This window comes from Nycticebus coucang, chromosome 5, assembly GCF_027406575.1.
Source record: "Nycticebus coucang isolate mNycCou1 chromosome 5, mNycCou1.pri, whole genome shotgun sequence".
Lineage (NCBI taxonomy): Eukaryota > Metazoa > Chordata > Mammalia > Primates > Lorisidae > Nycticebus > Nycticebus coucang.
In genome coordinates, this window is record NC_069784.1 from 110863038 (window position 1) to 110882380 (window position 19343).

A 19343-nucleotide genomic window follows, 5' to 3' on the forward strand; every position below is an offset into this window, starting at 1 on the left:
TTAAGATTTTTGTTTCCATAAATTTGCAATCCTATAATTCAGTTTGGTTTGCGAAGTGGCACTTGTTAACTGTAGTAGTACACTGCGCCTGTCCTCAAAGGAACCCAACTACAGAAAGCCAGGATGATGTGTCCAAATTAATCCCACTCTCCGGCGTGTAATTTTAAATAACACAGAGCACTTTTACTTCAATATGGCCCAAGCAAAAGCTAAAATATGAGAAAAGAAAGTTAAACTATTTTAAACGTTCTTAAAAAACTTAATGATGTTTATGGAGCAGAGGAGGAAGAAAATTGTTTAGATAATTTAAGCTTTTTTCTTGAAGTACCAATCTGTCTGTTATCTTTACTTGTTTGAAGAAAAACTTGGCATGGATTCTCCTAACAATAAAAATTCCCGTGATGGTTTCGCATGTGTGGAAACCGTGTAAGTGAAGCATGTTCGTGTAGAGTTTAATATTTCAGAAACAAGCAGTCGGAAAAAGACATTATCATGCTCAACATTTTTCCTGTTGAGAAAATTGTAAGATGACAAACTGTGTCGCCGTCTTACAAATAGCCATCATCCTACCATATACTAGATTTTTCTTTCATGTTACGAAAAGACTACTTACAAAAAATAGACATCAGTCACTTGATTTAAAAAGTCATGAGTATTCTGGGACAGGAGAAAGAATGTTTTATTTCTATGTGTCATTTTTTAATAGGTGAAGAACAAAAAAATCTGCAGAAGCTTTCAGATAAAATCACTCCTTTAACTAGTTTCACATGGTGCGTGTCAGAAACACTTCCAGTATCAAAGATGGAAGTCTAATACAACCTGAGTCATTTACACACGTCAATATTTTATTTTTAAAAAGAACACATCTGAGCCAAACAAATTATATTCATGTTGTCTTTTAAAGATTTTTTTAATCTAAAAAAGACAGTATGCTTCTCCTTTAAGTGCACCATCACCTTCGAGGTACTCTCCTTGGCCATCTGGAGACTGTAGTGAATGCAGCCATGAAGTATGCAGCACTTTTCTAGGGATGAGTTTACTAACTTAATTGTCAGACTCGTATGATGACAGCTCTGATGGCCATTCCAGAAAAAGAGTTCCATAATTGCTTTGAAGGGTGGACTTGGAATTGGCATTGGTGCATAGTTTCCCAAAGTTGACGGTAGTGATACTCAGCAGTGAGCTATGTAGCACTTTTTCTAGGATGAGTTTGTAAACTTAATTGTCCAACTTTGTAACACAAATTGAAATGGCCCAAGGGGAAGACATCTATTAATCAGGAGACCCTTCCACTGTAAGACAAATTATTAAAAATAAGAAAAAAGCAGGAATGCTGCCTAATCTACATAATTTATGTCAAGTTTCTGAGGCTGTTTATTGTTTGGGAAGTCTGTAAGTCTTTTGATCCAATGGATAAAAATCCACAAAGGATGAGGAGGTAAGCCACATTTATTCTAAGGTTATCCATCCTTAAGATGTTGACTTTGAACACTATTTAAAAGAAAGCCATTTAAAAGGAAGAAAGCATGAAAAATAATTGGAATCAGGTAGGCACTTGGTAGAAATAGAAAAATTGAAAGTGAAACACTTAAGCCTTTCAAGCTTTTCTTGAAACAATAGACCATAATTTTTAAAATTTATTCTCAAATACAAAATGATAAACAATACATGCAATAATTAGTTTATTTCCTAGATGACTTTTTAAGACTTGATTTTTAAGATTCAAAATATATATGAACATGAATACATATATGAAAATTAAAATAAAATGCATATATTTAAGTCACACTAAAATAGAGGCTTCATGATTGGATTACCTGCCTCCATTTAATAGAAATCACATGTAAATATTATTATTAAAGAAGCATGATAATTATTTATTCTCTTCTAGAAATTTAAAGTCTTTATTCAATAGTGTCAATGTAAAAAGCATTTTAGTATATTTGCTTGGTTTGTTGATTAAGGATTCCCCTATCACCAACAGCAAAAGTTGGCTCCATTTTCCATAGGTAGAAAGATCCAACTCAAGTCTAAATTTTTTCATTATGCAAACATCTGCCTAACATCTTCTTTTACCCATTTTGAGTCTCTACCCCAATGGAGATGCATCTCGAAATCCTTGTTCATGACCATATGCAGTGTAAATCACAAAGCAAAAAATGGAACTTGTAGTGGGACAAATGATATCTATTGCCTTTATCAGAATGTGACTATATTTGGAAAAAGAATCTTTGTAGATATAATTCAGGTAAGGATCAAGATGAGGTCATACTAGATTAGGTTGGGCCCTAAATCCAATGAAAGTATGCTTACAAAAGATCAAAAAGGATATATAGAGAAATACAGAGAGAAGGCTGTATTAGTCAGGGTTCTTCAGAGAAATAGAACCAACAGGAGAAACATATTTATATACATTGATGACATTTATTATGAGGAACTAGCTCATGAAATTAGGAAGGCTGAGAAGTCCCACGATCTGCCATCTGCAAGGTGGAAGCCCAGGAAAGCTGGTGATTTAGTGCCAGTCCAAATCTGAAGACCAAAAAACGAGTGGAGCCACTGCTGTTTGACCCAGACTGAGTCTGAAGGGCTGAGAACCAGGAGTGCCAGTGTTCAGAGAAGGTGAAGTTAGACATCCTGGCTCAGGCAGGGAACAAATCCACCCTCTCCCTTTTTGTTCTAGTAGCACCCTCAACAGATTGGGTGAGGCCCACCCCAAAGGTGAGGACTATCTTCTTCACTCCAGTCTACTAATTCAGACACTAATCTCCTCTGAAAACACCTTCACAGACACACCCAGAAAGACTGTTTTACCAGCTATGTGGTCATCCCTTAGCCTTGGCATGTTGACACATAAAAGGAAATATCACAAATGACTTATGAAAATGGAGGCAGATTTTTGACTCCTTCCTAGAAAGTTAAAAAAAAAAAAAAATGAAGAGATTGGCGTTATGGTACCACAAATCAAAGAACACAGGATGGGAGGGTGGGGAGGAGCACAGAAATTGAAGGGGGAAAGGAAAGATTCTTCTCTAAAGCCTTTAGAAAGAGCACGGCCCTGACAACAGCTTAATTTTGGAGTGCCATTTTCCAGAATTGTGAGAGAATAAATTTCTGTTGTTGCTTATGATGAATTGTTACAGCAGTTCTAGGAAATGAATACAAGAGTTGTACTTTAAAATCTTTAAATTTACTTATCATTTATGAATACATAGTATACATTCTTTATGACAATGACAGAGGAGGCCAGGTTGAACTGAGGTTTTCTTTTTTTACTGAGACCTAATTTTAAAAGCTGGCAATAAAATACCAAAGAACTGACAACAGTTCACCTTCATTGTGAATATTTAACTTTATTTTCTAAGAAACCCAAGTAATTATTTAGGATTGGGCACATACTGAGGCAAAAGGGAAAATCATTTATTAAATATTAATGAAATTCCACTACATTTTTAAAACTCCCAAAAACAGGGGGCGGCGCCTGTGGCTCAGTCGGTAGGGCGCCGGCCCCATATGCCGAGGGTGGCGGGTTCAAGCCCGGCCCCGGCCAGACTGCAACAAAAAAAAAAAAAAAAAAAAAACTCCCCAAAACAATTTAAAAACAATGCTAACTTAGTATCAATTTTAAGATAAAAATTTCAAATAAAAAGTTATATCAGCATTTTACTCTATGATGATTGCTTTTTAAAAGTAGGCTCGGCGCCTGTAGCTCAAGCAGCTAAGGCACCAGCCACATACACCTGAGTGGTGGGTTCGAATACAGCGCAGGCCCACCAAACAACAATGACGCGCAACCCAAAAAATAGCCCGGCGTTGTGACGGGTGCCTGTAGTCCCAACTACTTGGGAGGCAGAGGCAGGAGAATTGCTTAAGCCCAGGAGTTGGAGGTTGCTGTGAGCTGTGATGTCATAGCACTCTACCCAGGGTAACAGCTTGAGGCTCTGTCTCAAAAAAAAAAAAAGTCTAGTTGGCCAGGTGTGGTGTCCTAGCTACTTGGGAGGCTGAGGCAGGAGGATTACCTGAGCTCAGGAGTTTGAGGTTACAGTGAGCTATGATCATGCCACTACACTCCAGACTGGGTAACAGAGTAAGACTCTGTCTCAAAAGAAAGAGAGAGAAAAAGAAAAGAAAAAAAAAAAAAGAGTAAATATTTGTCATGGCTAAAGATAGTTGTAATTTTTACTTTTAGGATCAAACATTTGGTAATATCACTGACTTACCAGTGATATTATCTTATATAACCTCCTATAACTTTATTCCATCATGGTCTGAAATTAATGAATTTAATCTGGAGGAAAAATAATTGGTAATGAAACAATCATTTACATTACAAAAAATGAAGGAAATGACGGAAGTTGTTATAGCTTAACACTGAATAAAGTTTTAATTTTGTGACTGAAACCATGATATGTTTTTTATCCAAAATTATAGAATTCTAGATTTTATTAGAAAAGCATCTCCCTCCTCCCCACCCTTCGCATGCTTATTTTTAGTGAAGAGTTTTCTTTGTTGTTATTCTTGAAAGTCTTCTTTTTTTTTTTATTTTGAGACAGAATCTCTCTCTGTTGCCCTGAGTAGAGTGTCATGGCATCATAGCTCACAACAACCTCAACTTCTTGAGATTGAGCTATCCTCCTGCCTCAGCCTACTGAGTAGCTGGGACTATAGCCACAATGCCTGGCTACTTTTTCTATTTTTAATGGAGATGGGGGTCTCTCTCTTGCTCAGGTGGTCTAGAACTCATGAGCTTAAGGGATCCTCCAGCCTCACCCTCCTAGAGTACTGGGATACAGAAGTGAGCCACCTCATCTGGCCAAAAGTCTTATATTTTATATAATCTTACTCCTCATCCAAAGTGGAAATGGGGGAAAAAAAGATGGGATGCTGCTGTTGAAAAGGGCCTTAAAGATAATAATATAGCAATACCTATCATCACAACCATCACCAATATTTATAAGTGTTTACTTTATGTTAAGCACTACATGAAATCACTTTGCGTACATCACCTCCATTAGCACTACGGAGCCCAACTCTGCTGTCACCACATTACAGAGGAGGACACTCAGACCCAGAGAAGCTAAAGGTCTTGTCCAAATTCACACAACTAATTAGTTGTACATCCTATATATATAAAAGCAGAACTTGGATCCTTTCCCTCAGGGCACAGTCCCAGGTGCTCTACTACACCACAATAACTTAAGGGAAAATATAAAAAGAAAAAAAATCATAATTCTGTTAAGGACTTCCCTGTTTTATAATTTGAGAGCATGTGAGCTCTACCTTTTCCACCCAACGTTTAGTTCCATCTTCCACTCACATTCGTTTGAGAGGCATTATACCTTACCCTTCCTGAGCAAATTGTTTCATCATGTTCAGCTTTGCAATTAGGTTAAAAGGCAAAAGAACTTATTTATGTGAGAGGAAGAAGTTTAGTAACTGCCTAACATTGTAGCTTAAAATAATACTGGCTTTATCTAAAATATGTCAGAGTGACCATTTGAAAAGACCCCACTGCAGTCAATCAATGGTTTGTTTTGTCTATGAAGCAACCCCTCAAAATCATTTGGCAAATTTTATTACCAAATTGATCTAACCCATGTCTATTTCTGCGTGGGAGCTGCGTGGTGTACTCAAATGCACTAGATGAAGAATTCCTAAATTCTTCTACTAACGGTTCTTTAAAATTGATTTAGAGCTTCTAACTAAAGAATGGCCCTCCTCTCTCTTTGCAAATTTTAGGAATGGGAATCAGATGACCCTCCCCATCACAGGCCATGAATCTGGACATACAGCTCTTCACCCTACTGAGTCCCCCCAAAAGAAAACCAAGACAGCCAATGCCTGAAGTTTATTGTTGTTAACATTATTGTCATTGGTAGAAAACCTACAGTGAATCTTCAAATGCTGACAGAGCCCTAGGCCTATCTTCTCTTAACCCTGAGAAAGTTGAAAGTTGGAAATAATAATAAAGAAGAAAAACCATTTTCTCAGCTATAATTTCTAGTAGTGAATTCTATGGACTAAACTGTGTACTCCCAAAATTGCTATGTTGAAGCCCTACCCCCCACCATGTGACTTTATTTGGAGTCACAAATACAGTGATTTAGTTTAAATTTAGGAGGTAATTAAGTTTTAATTAGGTCATAGGGGTGGGGGTCATCCTAATCTGGGCTGGTAGCCTTATAAGAGGACATGATCTATCTATCTGTCTGTCTTTCTTTCTCTCTGTGTGTATTTGTGTGTGTGTGTGTGTGTGTGTGTGTCTGGCTCTCTGTATACACTCAGAGGAAAGGCTATGTAAGGACAGTGAGAAAGCCACTGTCAGCAAGCCAGAAAGAGAGCCCTCATCAGAGCCTGGCCATGCTGCCACATTGATTGGAGATTTCCAGCCTCCAGAACCGTGAGAAAACAAACTTTTGCTGTTTAAGCCACCTGTTACAGTAATCTGAGCTAAGACAGTATACTATTCTAAAACCTTTGAAAATACATCAGAAAAACTGAAATTTAAAAAAAAAAAAAAGCTTTCTACCTGATCTCATCTTTATAAATGTATTTACTACATGATCAGATTCATAAAAATTAAACAAGCATTTTGGAGGGCTTTGGTGAATGCTGATGGTTCTTAGTAAATAGCTTTAATAATTCACACATTTTTTACTGGCTTGTCCTCAAAAACTAATTTTGTAAAGCTATTTTACTGAAGGTAAGGTAGTGACAATATTAGTTGTAATGGCTCCCATTGGTTCATTTTCTCAGACATGTAGCCAGAGGCAAGTTGTTAAATGTTTTTCAACTGACTGTGAACTCCAAATAAGAGCTGAAGCCCATTAGAACTTGATCTGGACTAATTATAAACTTCACAGAGAACTTGTGGTGTGCATAACATCAATGAAGCTGGGTTGTACACAAAGTGAACTTTCTATCCGAGTCAAACAAAAAGACTCAGGTCTTTATATACAGTGAACTATATCCTTTATGCTCTAAATACAACAGCAGACACTGAGAATTACGTCCTCTTTTTCCTAAAAGATTCCCCCCCAACCCCAAGTTTTAGCAGAGCCTACTTAGAGACCATATTTCTAAACTTTCCTCCCAGCTAGAGACCAATGAATGGGAGTAGTCTGCTTGCCTCCCACCTTTTTTTCCCACTTCCTGGGGCTTTGTGAGGGTAAGCTGACTTCACTCATATATGTTACCCCCAAAGGATAACAGAGTAACAAGACAGAAAGAACTTGGGAACCTCACAAGTGTCCTTGAACAGTCACCCGACTGCCTAGGTCTGCACTGACATGCATGAAAGAAAGAAGTAAATCTGTGGCTTGTCTGAGCCACTGTACTTTGAGGGTTCATTAATACTCTAACTATAAGCCTGCCTTACAGTTTACAGAGTACCTTCCATATGCTATACTCTAAAACATCCATCCATTCATTCAATAACTATTAATTAAGTACGCATTATATATCAGCCCTGCTGCAGGTACACAATTGAGCAAGTCACATCAAGTCCCTGAACTCATGAAGCTTTTGTCTAGTTGGGGGTGAGGGTGGGTGGAGAGAAAGTATTTCTAAGGCTAAGTCATAAGAAGACTTTCAACTTCCATCTGGGTCTTGTGGAATGCTCACTCTAAAGGAAGATGGCTACTGTGGAAGAAGTTCAACCTCCTGAGACTGCCAGGTAGAGGAAGACAAGTGGAGAGGCTATATGGAAATGCTGGGCCAGACTCTAGCTGTTTTAGCCATCCCAGCCAAGGCCTGATGTGAGAATGAAGATGTCATTTGATACTCAGCACAGTTAAGCATTTAGATGGCGCCAGCTCCAGATGCCTTCTGACTGCAACACTATAACAGACCTCAAGTGAGAACCACCCAGCTGAGCCCAGTCAAGCACAGGATAAAGAGAAATAATAATTTAAGTCACTAATTTTGGATATTACATAGCAATAGACAACAAGGACATCACTTTGTGAATTAAACATGTTCAACCTTTCTCAACTCTAAGGTTGTTGTTAGAACTAAAGGAGTTAATCTGGAAAGTGCTTACACGAGTACCTGGTATACGGTAAACACATGGTAAATGTCAGCTACTATTCTTTATTAGTGGTAAATAACAAAACGATGTAACAAAAACATTCTTAATTAGATGCTCAGGGAGGTTCTCACATGGAAAGTGACACTCATGCTTCAACCTGAAAATTAAGGACTCAGCCATACAGAGTGCTAGACAAAAGCATCCAAACAGGAAACGCAGCAAGGACAAGGGTCTTAAGGTGGGCACTAGGACACTGTGGTTTGGAGGAACACAGACATGGCCATTATTGTTGAAAGGTAGTAAGCAAAATAAAGACTCATGCAGGCCGCAGTAAGAAATTTGCATGTTACGTAAAACACAGTGAGAAAGCTGACAACAAGTTGAGCAGTATCTTTTTTTGCCCATTTTTTAACGGTATTTAACATATGAGCATGTGATAGATGTCTTTTATGTAATCCACAAGATTTATTCTTTAGGAACACTTGGGAGGTTTTACTTTCAAGCTTTATTTTAAGATACAGAACAGTCATGATTCAAATAATAGTCATTATTCAAGTGAGTTTTCTGGGGCTTTGTGAGGGTAATCTGACTTCACTCATGTATGTTACCCCCAAAGGATAACAGAGTAACAAGACAGAAAGAACTTGGGACCCTCACAAGTGTCCTTGAACAGTCACCCAACTGCCTAGGTCTGCACTGACATGCATGAAAGAAAGAAGTAAATCTGTGGCTTGTCTGAGCCACTGTACTTTGAGGGTTCATTTTCTGAAAAACTCATGGTTACAGGGGAAAGCCTCAGACACACGTTTCTAGTAAGATTTTCATTTCCTGTAGCAGCTCTTTCTTTAGCAGTGACAACAGAAAGGAAATAAGAGAATGGGGCAAAAGACCCAGCATGAACATGATTCAAAAATTGTTCAAGCCAAGCTGTGGTATATGTATACCATGGAATACTATTCAGCTATTAAAAAAAATGGAGACTTTGACCTGGATGGAAGTGGAAGACATTATTCTTAGTAAAGCATCACAAAAATGGAGAAGCATGAATCCTATGTACTCAATCTTGATATGAGGACAATTAATGACAATTAAGTTTATGGGGGGGGGAAGCAGAAAGAGGGATGGAGGGAGGGGGGTGGGGCCTTGGTGTGTGTCACACTTTATGGGGGCAAGACATGATTGCAAGAGGGACTTTACCTAACAATTGCAATCAGTGTAACTGGCTTATTGTACCCTCAATGAATCCCCAACAATAAAAAAAAAAATTGTTCAAGCTTTTACCCTTCTTTCCTAATACGAAAAGGATCTAACAAAATTATTCTAGTATTAGAAAACTGAGGAGGACTTGGGATTGACTGTGTGAGGGTTTTGCCTTTCCCTGTCTGAGTTTGCTTCAGCCCACTGCCTCTGAGGGTAAACTCTGTCCTTCACGTGCGTAGATGTAACTAATTTCAAAGCTATAATATGGAACATGTGGAATGAAAGATTAACTCTTAAATCCAAAGAACTTTGAAGAGTTGTTCTTTAGGAATAGATTGTTGTCATTTTCCAGCTTTAAAGCTTAGTATCATGGCATCAGATCTATAACTCATGAATTAAATGGAAAAGAGGAGGTTATGGTATAGTGAAAAGCACGCACAAGGACGTCAGGTTACTGCATGGAATTATGCCCTGGACTGGTGCTAAGTAAAGGTTATAGTAACACACAGCATCACTATTATTGATAGCCAACAGGCTCGCTAGTGTCATCTTAACTAACTGACAAAATATTTTTTGTGTTTTTTTTTATTAAATCATAACTGTATACATTGATATGATCATGGGGCATCATACACTCGCTTCATAGACATTTGACACATTTTCATCACAATGGTTAACATAGCCTTCCTGGCATTATCTCAGTTACTGTGCCAAAACATTTACATTCTACATTTACCAAGTTTTGCAAATACCCCTGTAAGATGCACCACAGGTATGATCCCACCGATTAACTGACAAAATATAACAGGCCAGCACCACTATAATTTATAACAAGCAAAAGAAGATAATGGTCACTTTACAAGATAAATTAACAAAATAAAGTCTGACTTTGATGGGCTTTGAAGTAAAGGTAGACAGCACTCACCAGCAAATGGGGGGTACAGTGGCAAGCATGCAGGAACGAAAAAGAGGCACCAACCTGTGTAGAAAGACAGGAAAACTGCTGAACCACTAGTGGTTACCATGAAATAGAATAAACCATCCGGAGGTGTTGATTACAAGTGAAGAAAAACAAGAGAACCAGCCGTTTTCTGGTTTGCCAGCCTGTGTGTTTCCTGTCCAAATGATGAGGAGTATAAGAAAAGGATTCGAATTTGAATTTAAAGGCATATTTTTCCCCTCTTGGAAAAATGATGTACTGGCATATGAAGCCAGTTCAAAAGAAGATTGTGCTCTCTTCCTTCTTTTAAAAAAGGAAGCAAATTATTCCATCCAAGTGCAACTGAATCAAATTTGAACTTCCTGTGAGTATGTCAGTTGATAAACCAGGATTTAAGTTCAAGGAGACATTCCATGCCTAATCTTCATTTTACAACTTTTGGAGATAAATTTTCCTTAGCACTGAATCTTTCAAAGATAGTCTTTCTTGCAAAACAAATTGTTAGAAGTGTGCAGCAAATTGGCCAGATGCCTCTGGGGCATAAAATATTCCTTAGAAGCAGGTAAGAACTTTTAGAAACAGTCTCATACTTTTAAACCACTACTTTTCCTCTTAGTACTTTGAGACACTCATGTTGAAAGTGTCTCTGTTGTGGAAAGGGTTAATACAGCTTCTCAAAAGTGCTTCGCTTCTCACAGAATATAGTTTATATTTTCGGAGAATTTGGCACAGCTTAAGTTACAGCTTAACTGATTTGCTCAGTCAAATCCAACAAGAAGCCATTTCCCCCACCCATTTGTCCCCAAGTGTTTATTAGAAGGGACAGACACAAAATTTAAGGAGAAAAAAGTATTATTCATATGAATAGGCTTTCTTCAAGACTTCATATCAGCACACATAAGTGATAGCCTTCTTCACATTTTGCTCCCAAACTGGTAGCCATCCCATGTGGAATTTTAGAAATGCCCTAATGTTTATTATCAGCCCACTAGCCTTTCTCAGCCTAAATGCATCACTGCAAGATAAATGGGCTTATGGCTTATGTTGCTATAAAGAAAAATAATTGCTAAGCATAAAACCTAGTATATGGCATATGGCTAATTTTGCTACCTTCTAGAAATTGCTATTTTTAAGTTTCCAAAAACTTAAAATATACAGACTGAAAAAATATACAGACATCAGACAACTACTCAGTGATACATATTACTGTGATTGTTACTATCCCTAAAACAGCTGGGGCAGCCTATCAATTAAAGGGTAGTAGAGAACCAAACCAAAAAAAAAGTGACTCCAAGAAGAATAATCACAACTTAATCGCCTGGTTTATGGTAAGGCCATAGTTCGGATTCTTAGTTACTATCCCATTCCAGAGTCCAAATAAATTATTTATCGTTATTTTGCAGATATCGCAGTAGCCCCCCGCCCAATACACACACGTGTTTTACAAAGTATTGGCCAATGCTCATTTTCACATAGCTCTTTAGACTAAAAATAACTTTAACTTTCATGTCTTACCAAGACTGAGAAAATTATGGCAAATCAAAGAAAACTAGTTTAAGAATCAGTGGGAGATTTTTTAAAAGGCCTGCAGGGTGTTCTATTACTGCTGTCTTGGATCTCAGATTAAATTATTATACTTTCTGTGTTGTAGTACTGGGTCATTTGCACAAGAAGACAAAGGCAACTTCAACTTGATATTTCTGTCATCCCTGCTGTGGGAAGAGTCCTTTTCCTGGTTTATAACATCAATCACTCTCGCCATAAATCTTGGTGGTGGATATGGCCATTTAAATCTCCACCTGCACAAACAACAGAAAATGAGAGAGCTCATAAATCTCTAAACTGGTGATTAACAAATTTTGGATCCTCGGCAAAGATATTATGAAGGGGGCGGTCACTAATTCATTAATAAAGACTGATTTGCTGACAACCTGTTTAGTTTACAGCATAGGGGGAAAGCAAACAAAACCCTGCTAACAAAACAAAACGTTAGAGTTTAGTGAATTCCCAGCTGAGCCCAGGATCAGAGAGATGATATCTTAATGTAGGAGAGGGCTTCAGACTGGGAAGCCACTCTTGGCTTCTGCTCCAGCCACTCCTATTCAGTGGCTACCTGCACCAAAAGATACCCTGAAGAAGAACTAAGAGAGATTCATTCATTCAGTCTCCTGATTTCATTGCAACAATTTCATTCAATCTCTAGGTTAGGGTCTCTTTTGCTTTTCTACTTATTCTCCAGAAGATTTTCTTCTTCTCCAGGAAAGATGGTCCTAGCTGGGGTTAAGGATGGAAAAGAACCTTTCTCGGCGCCTGTGGCTCAGTCAGTAAGGCGCCGGCCCCATATACCGAGGGTGGCGGGTTCAAACCCAGCCCCGGCCAAACTGCAACCAAAAAATAGCCGGGCGTTGTGGCGGGCGCCTGTAGTCCCAGCTACTCGGGAGGCTGAGGCAGGAGAATCGCTTAAGCCCAGGAGTTGGAGGTTGCTGTGAGCTGTGTGAGGCCACGGCACTCTACCGAGGGCCATAAAGTGAGACTCTGTCTCTACAAAAAAAAAAAAAAAAAAGGAAAAGAACCTTTCTCAAAGAGATAATCCTGCTTTGTGTTTTGTCTTGTCAGCTTCACATGAGGAACCCTGGCAGCGAAGAGGATGAAGCAGAGAAGGTGACTACGGCAGCTGTACGGAGAGGGAAGGCGCATCACAAGGAGTCCCAGGCAAGGTGACCTCTGAGAGCAACTATGACACTTAAGAAAATATTAAATGCATTTCCAGAAGAAGGGAAAGTTTTCCTTTTATGCAAAGAAAAGATTATCAAGTAAGAAAATATTTTCTGCACACTCCTATTTCCCTATCTCATTCCCCACTGACTCCTACTAAGCTGTGTGTGGGTGTACAATGGTCCAGTGTGTTCATATGTACATACACTGACAGTTTCTTGATGTCTGCCGTGACTAGGTATAGAAGATGTGTTTTGAATTTGCTCTGTCATCATCATAAAGATTCCCTGAAGCATTTTTTTTTTAGTTGTCCCAGGTAAGATGGGACTATATCTTGGTAAAACCTTGGAGTTGTAAGGGGCGTTGGAAGAAGGATCTTAATTCGCGTTTTCATGGGAGATTTCTGGGTACAGGGCCCAGATAAAGATGTGGTGATTTTTCTAATATTTTCAGTAACAACCAGCTGTGACTTCTTAAGAGGGAAAGAAGTCTTCACAGATGGACAGAAGGCCAGGGGCTGTGAGTACAGCTTGCCCTTCCTGGGGCCTGAGCCACAGTGGAAGAGGGTGACCCGGGAAGTGCAGTTGAGTTGATTTACACCGCAAGTTGGAAATCAGGGTCTGTGAGTGAGAGAGCTTCCCTCCGCTTGTGAAAGGGGTCTAAAAGCTTTGCCGGGTCCAGACAGGCCCCTCCCCTGGGCTGCAAGGATCCGCCCCTCTATTCCCCAGATAAATTCCTGGTGTCCTCCAAATTCCTCAGCGCTCTCTCACACTCCTCTGGGCCACAACTCCGGGGGTGGGGAAACAGCGCCCGCTTCCTTCCAGCAGAAACCCTCCAGTCTCCTTCTGACCACTCCGCGAAGGGGAAAGGGCTGAGGCCCAACCAGACCCCAACTCGAACACCCAACACGAGGTGCCTGCTCCACACTTGGGGGGGCCATTGGTTTCGGGGGTCTATCTCCCTCTCTCTCTCTCATCCACTTCCCCAAACATGTCCACCGGCTCCCTCAGCGATGTGGAGGACCTTCAAGAAGTGGAGATGCTGGAATGCGATGGGCTGAAAATGGACTCGAACAAGGAGTTTGTGACTTCCAACGAGAGCACCGAAGAGGGCTCCACCTGCGAGAACGGCTCTCCCCAGAAGGGCCGCGGCGGCCTGGGCAAGAGGAGGAAAGCGCCCACGAAGAAGAGCCCGCTGAGCGGGGTCAGCCAGGAGGGGAAGCAGGTCCAACGCAATGCGGCCAACGCGCGCGAGCGGGCCCGCATGCGGGTGCTCAGCAAGGCCTTCTCCAGGCTCAAGACCACCCTGCCCTGGGTGCCCCCGGACACCAAGCTCTCCAAGCTGGACACGCTCAGGCTGGCGTCCAGCTACATCGCCCACTTGAGGCAGATCCTGGCTAACGACAAGTACGAGAACGGTTACATTCATCCAGTCAACCTGGTGAGTCCTCCCTGGCAGCCGCTACTGTGGTCCCCGCGCTCCCGCACTGCCGCAGGTGGGGTGTCGTGCGCGCGCGGGGCTGGCAGTGCGGGTGCGGGTGCGGGCGCCACGGTGACTTACACTCCTCGGCCACCGCCCGCCCAGTGCTTCGAGGGGCCGGTGCCGGGCGGTCCCCAACATAGCCTTCACTGTCTGCCCCACAAGCTGCCAACGCAGGAGTGACTTATAGGAGGGTCTGACGTGGCAGCCCAGTTAGAGATTTAAGTTGGTACAGAGGAGAGATTCCCCGCGCGGTGATATCCCCACTGGCGTGAATCGGCTGTTTCATATCAGGGAGCGCGGATCCGGCGAGAAGCTGTTCATTTTTATTAATCTCTTTCATTTCTCTTATAGCTCAGAGTGGAATTTGATTTTCCTTTCTAATGTTTGTAAATACAAAACACCCAATTTCTTTCCCAACCGTATTTAGGACTATTAGATAAAGACACAGACTGTCTCTATATTGTCCAAGCAAGCCCCTCCCCAATTCCTTAAATATCCTCTGCTTGTCCTGTAAGTGGATGACCATTTTTAAATCCTGGTATTAGCAAATACCAGTAAAATCAGTAAACGCTCACAAGCATCAGTGTAACAAATGAAATAAGTCGCTCTTATCCAAGATTTAAGACATGTTACCTTTTATATTTAAAAAGTATGTCCATTAATCTTATTTTTTAAAATACCAAAAAAGTAATAATCTACCTTTTTTGAAATGAATTTTATTTTTTAAGAAATGTATTTTGATTCCTTTTACATTTAATTTATTTTTAAAATTCTGGGCTTTAAAGAAAAACAACAACAGCAACTTACTAGGACCTCTGTTTATATATGATAAGAACGAGAGGTTTTCCTCTTAAAAGTCAAGTCTTATCGGCCAGCCCTAGAGAGAGAGATTGGAATTGTCTTCTCACTCAATTGGTCTCAGGAATTGGGGGGAGGGGATGCTTTGCATCCCACATTTGCCATGAAAAGCAGATTTTCCTCCAACTAGACGGTTAGTTGTTTTTTTTTTTAATGAGTAAATAGCTTTTTAAAAATCTATTTACTGTCATTTAATAAAAGTATTACCTAAAACATTTACAATTGCTACTGCCTTCATCTTTGAATAAGAAATTTAAATGAGTTTTATTATAAAACAGCATGCAGAAAGGAAAAGAAAGCTTAACTTTCTCGGCCTAGTATGAAAACCATCTTAAATAAAATGCCCTTGTATGTTCCGTTAGCAATTTTTCCGCTTTAAGAACCAGTGATTAACTTAGAAACTGCGCTCAAAGTCTGTTTGTGATGAAGGAAACCAAAGTCAGCACCAGAGAAATGGGGCAAAGCTGAGAGGGCTCGGAGACCTGATCACCCCTCGGAAGGGAGACGGGAGGGCCCTCACCCCAACCCCTGCCCGTTAGGCACGAGGTTCTTGTCGGCTTCCAGCTCAGGCTCACCGGCATCTGCCTCTGGTTGTGCCACAGCACCAGCCACTCTCGGCTCGATGGCCTCCTCGCTAGGATTTTACCCAGTATGAGGCCTTTTTGCTCTTTCTAAAATCCCACCGCCTGAGCTTCCCGGAGGCAGTTTTTGCTTTCTGTAGCCACAGGGCGCCCTGGGACAGGAGTAAATTACGGAGATAATTGGCCTCTCCAGCTCACTGCCTGCCCCACCGCGCCCCTCCTTTATCTCAAGCTCCAAGCCCACCCCACCCACTCCACCACGGTCACTTACTCCCTCCATCCTCTTCTCTCCTGCAGACGTGGCCCTTTATGGTGGCCGGGAAACCCGAGAGTGACCTGAAAGAAGTGGTGACCGCTAGCCGCTTATGTGGAACCACAGCGTCCTGACCTTGGAGGTGCGAGTCTGGGAAAGGCGCGCTCCCCGGGGGGAGCGGGCCCCGGGACGGCGACCCCTGCCCTCCCTGCTCTGTCTCTGCTTCCCCCACGCAATGCTCCTCTGTCTGTCCCACCCCGCGAGAACACTTTACAACGACGAGGAGATTCGTTTCCAAACCAGAGGAGATCATGTGTTGTTACAAAGATTCCCATCTATTTAACTTTATTAACTTCTACCGTGAATGATTCCGTGAGCCTTGCTGGTCCAAGTGCAATATGTAATTATAAATATATAAATAGATAATAAGAGCCTATCAATGTGTATCTTTTGTACAATACGTTGTAAAATGTAGATCATAGAGTAGCTGACTTTGATAGTCACATTTATAAAGTAATTCACTTAAAGATATATATATTTTTCAAATAAGTTTTGCTACTTTTGAAAATAAATCTTTCTTTATGTTGCTAAAAGCATTGATGTGATTTATAAAAATAAATATTTGGATAGAAAAGTGGGAAACTATGGGGAAGTCTGATAATAAAAATTGTTCTTTCAAATCTCAATGCAAATTTTCAGAGATTTTAAAGTATATAAAAAGATAAAGGATAGAAAAGGATTACATATGAACTCCATTGTAAAAGTATACTTTACATTTTATGCTGAAACGTTGAAAGAAACTTTTGCAAACAAGTTTTAAGATGATTAGGCAATAATGAATAATATAACTGTAAATAAAGAATGGGAAGGATTAAAGTTATTCCTAGTTACCCAATTCAAGAGAAAAACACACCATCAAAAGAAAATTCAACTTTCATGTATTACACAGCATAATTGCCAACAAAAGCAGAAAGATAAACTCCACGTTTTGCAACTTTCCAGGCGTGGATATGGTTGCAAACTAGTGCAGAAATAATGGAAGCTGTGAAAGATGTAAATTTCACAACCCTTAGGATGTGTTTTATAATTTTAAAACACCTTATATATTTCTTATTATATGTTACATATCTTATATACCTCCAGCATGCCTTACAATTTCTTATTAACAATCCATTAATTCTAACAACAATGAGATTTAACTGCCTTTTGCTTGAGGTTAGCGGGTGCGTTCAGCTCCCGCTAACTTCCGGCGGACTGGGTTTTAATTTAAACATCTTCCAGGCTATGGAACAGCTCCTAGGGAAAGATTAAGTTGAGATAAACAGAGAGGCAAGACCGAGGAGCCTGAGACCGGGTTCTCTCTCTGCCCCAGCGCAGCTCGGGGCAGCCGATGCGCCAGATGCCACCGGGGCTGTTTAATGTTCGGGGTTATGACCGCAGTGTTTACAAGACGTCTTCAGTTATTTATACTGTTATTCCTCGCAGAGGGCCTTGAAACTTCCGCTTCATTTGCTCATTCTTTTCGATTTCCCCTCTTTTCCTTGGCTCAGTTTGGTACCTGGAGTTAAGATCTTCCTCGCCCCCCTCCGGCACTTACCTCCACCAATCAACCCCAAAGGCCGCCTGGCCAGTGGAGCCCTCAGCTTGACTTCCAGGGAAGGATGCTGCGGTGCTTATCGCGACTGGAAAGCCACTCTGCCTGTGATAGTTACCACGACACCAAGTGCAGTTCTCCATCTCCAAGGGCTGGAACTTGAGTGACTCTTCATCCACTTGCGGCCCATTTGCACCTCGGAGGACTTTTCAAAGTGTCAGGCTAAACCACCCATCCCCTAATCCCAATTTGACTTTCAAGAGAGCATTGCAAACTCTGGCTGACGCCGCCTTCCCCAAATGCACGTGTTCGGTCACGTCTGCCAGAGGGACAGAGCCCTAGCCTCCTGGACCTATTTAGAGATCAAGTGGAGATGAGAACCAGCGCGATTCACTAGTTTGCCTTTCACGTTCAGGGAATTTTCAAAGCTCCCACTCTCATTTTACAAACCAAATGCTCAAAATTCTGAGCACTTCACGCAGGTGGCCCCATAAAGTAAATTCTGCTTGTTTGTTCTCTGACAACCTCAAGCTGCATACCGATTTTTTAAAAAGTTCTCACCCTCTGATCTATAATGTGAAGCCTTTGAGTTAGGCAGGAGGCATGTGGCTATGAATAGGGAACACGTCGAATCCAGCCCTGGATTCTAGAAAGAGCTCTCATCTTCAGTTTTCTGGTCTTTGCAAATAGAGATAAAGGTGACAATAAAGATAATAATGATCATACTCATATTTTCCTCTTTCACCTCACAAAACATTAATGGGGGCTCCCTAAGTGTAAGGTGGGGAGCTATCTAAACCTAGACTCAAAGTGAAAGTGTCTCAGGCAGGAAGCTCAAAAGGGTGTACATTCTTAATGTACCAGCAATGGTCTTTTGATTACATGACCTAAACATCTTTCCTCGGGTAATGTTGACTCTCTCCTTCCAAATCTGTCCAATGTTTTCCTAGAATGTGACTCTTTCCTAGAAATCTAGAAAAATTCAGAGAGCAAAGACCAGACCTGGAACCTACAAATAAGATGACACTAGCATCTGGTGATTAGAATGCCCAGTCTCACCAGTGGCCACAGCTAAGCCAAGGCCTGGGAAGACTCTGGTCTTTCCGGTGGTCTACTAAGTCGAGTGAGGAGCATGGAGGGAATGCCTGGGTTGTGGGTTACTATTCGCCTCAAGAATGTGACATGACTCCCCCACCACACACACTTTCAACAGTCTTAACACCTCCACACAAGACCACACCCACCATGCTTCTCACCTCTTGTTTTCCCAGCAGGGTGCAACTCCAGCCTACCCCACCTCCAACCCAGGTACTAGGTATCTTGATTTGAATAGGGGATAAGCAGCTGCAAAGAAGGAGTGGGAGCCTATTTTGCCCTAAGCCAGAATAGTTGGGGGTGAAGGGTGGAGCCTATCCTGTCTGTGACCTCTAGGTTATGAAAACTATCTTAGAAAGTGCTCTCAGAAAGAACCAGGAGGATCACCAAAGCAGCTTATAGATGCCTGAAAGGAGAATGAAGTGTTCCAATGAGCAAGCCTGTAAGTTCTCAGGAGGAGCAGGCAGATATTAAAACTGGACTGTAGCCAAGCCAGGGAAGTTCATTCTCTCTCTCCCCTAACCCCCACCCACCATTGCCTGTATGATTTTACAACCGATTAAGTGTGCTTCTAGCAGGCTTTCCACTGTCAAACA

At 41.1% G+C, this 19343-nt stretch overlaps 1 protein-coding gene across 2 annotated transcripts; it reads left to right on the forward strand.

Moving 5' to 3' along the window:
* Positions 1–13413: 13413 nt before the first annotated feature.
* On the forward strand, positions 13414–18340 carry TCF21 (transcription factor 21). Of its 2 annotated transcripts, XM_053591234.1 has the most exons (3): positions 13414–14324; positions 16103–16200; positions 17609–18340. In XM_053591234.1, the coding sequence occupies exons 1-2, from the start codon at positions 13875–13877 to the stop codon at positions 16190–16192; spliced, it is 540 nt and encodes a 179-aa protein (XP_053447209.1). In that variant the 5' UTR covers positions 13414–13874; the 3' UTR covers positions 16193–16200; positions 17609–18340. The 2 variants fall into 2 exon arrangements, with proteins under 2 accessions (XP_053447209.1, XP_053447208.1); XM_053591233.1 differs by lacking the exon at positions 17609–18340 and having other exon boundaries at positions 13417–14324; positions 16103–16651.
* The last annotated feature ends 1003 nt before the right edge of the window (positions 18341–19343 follow it).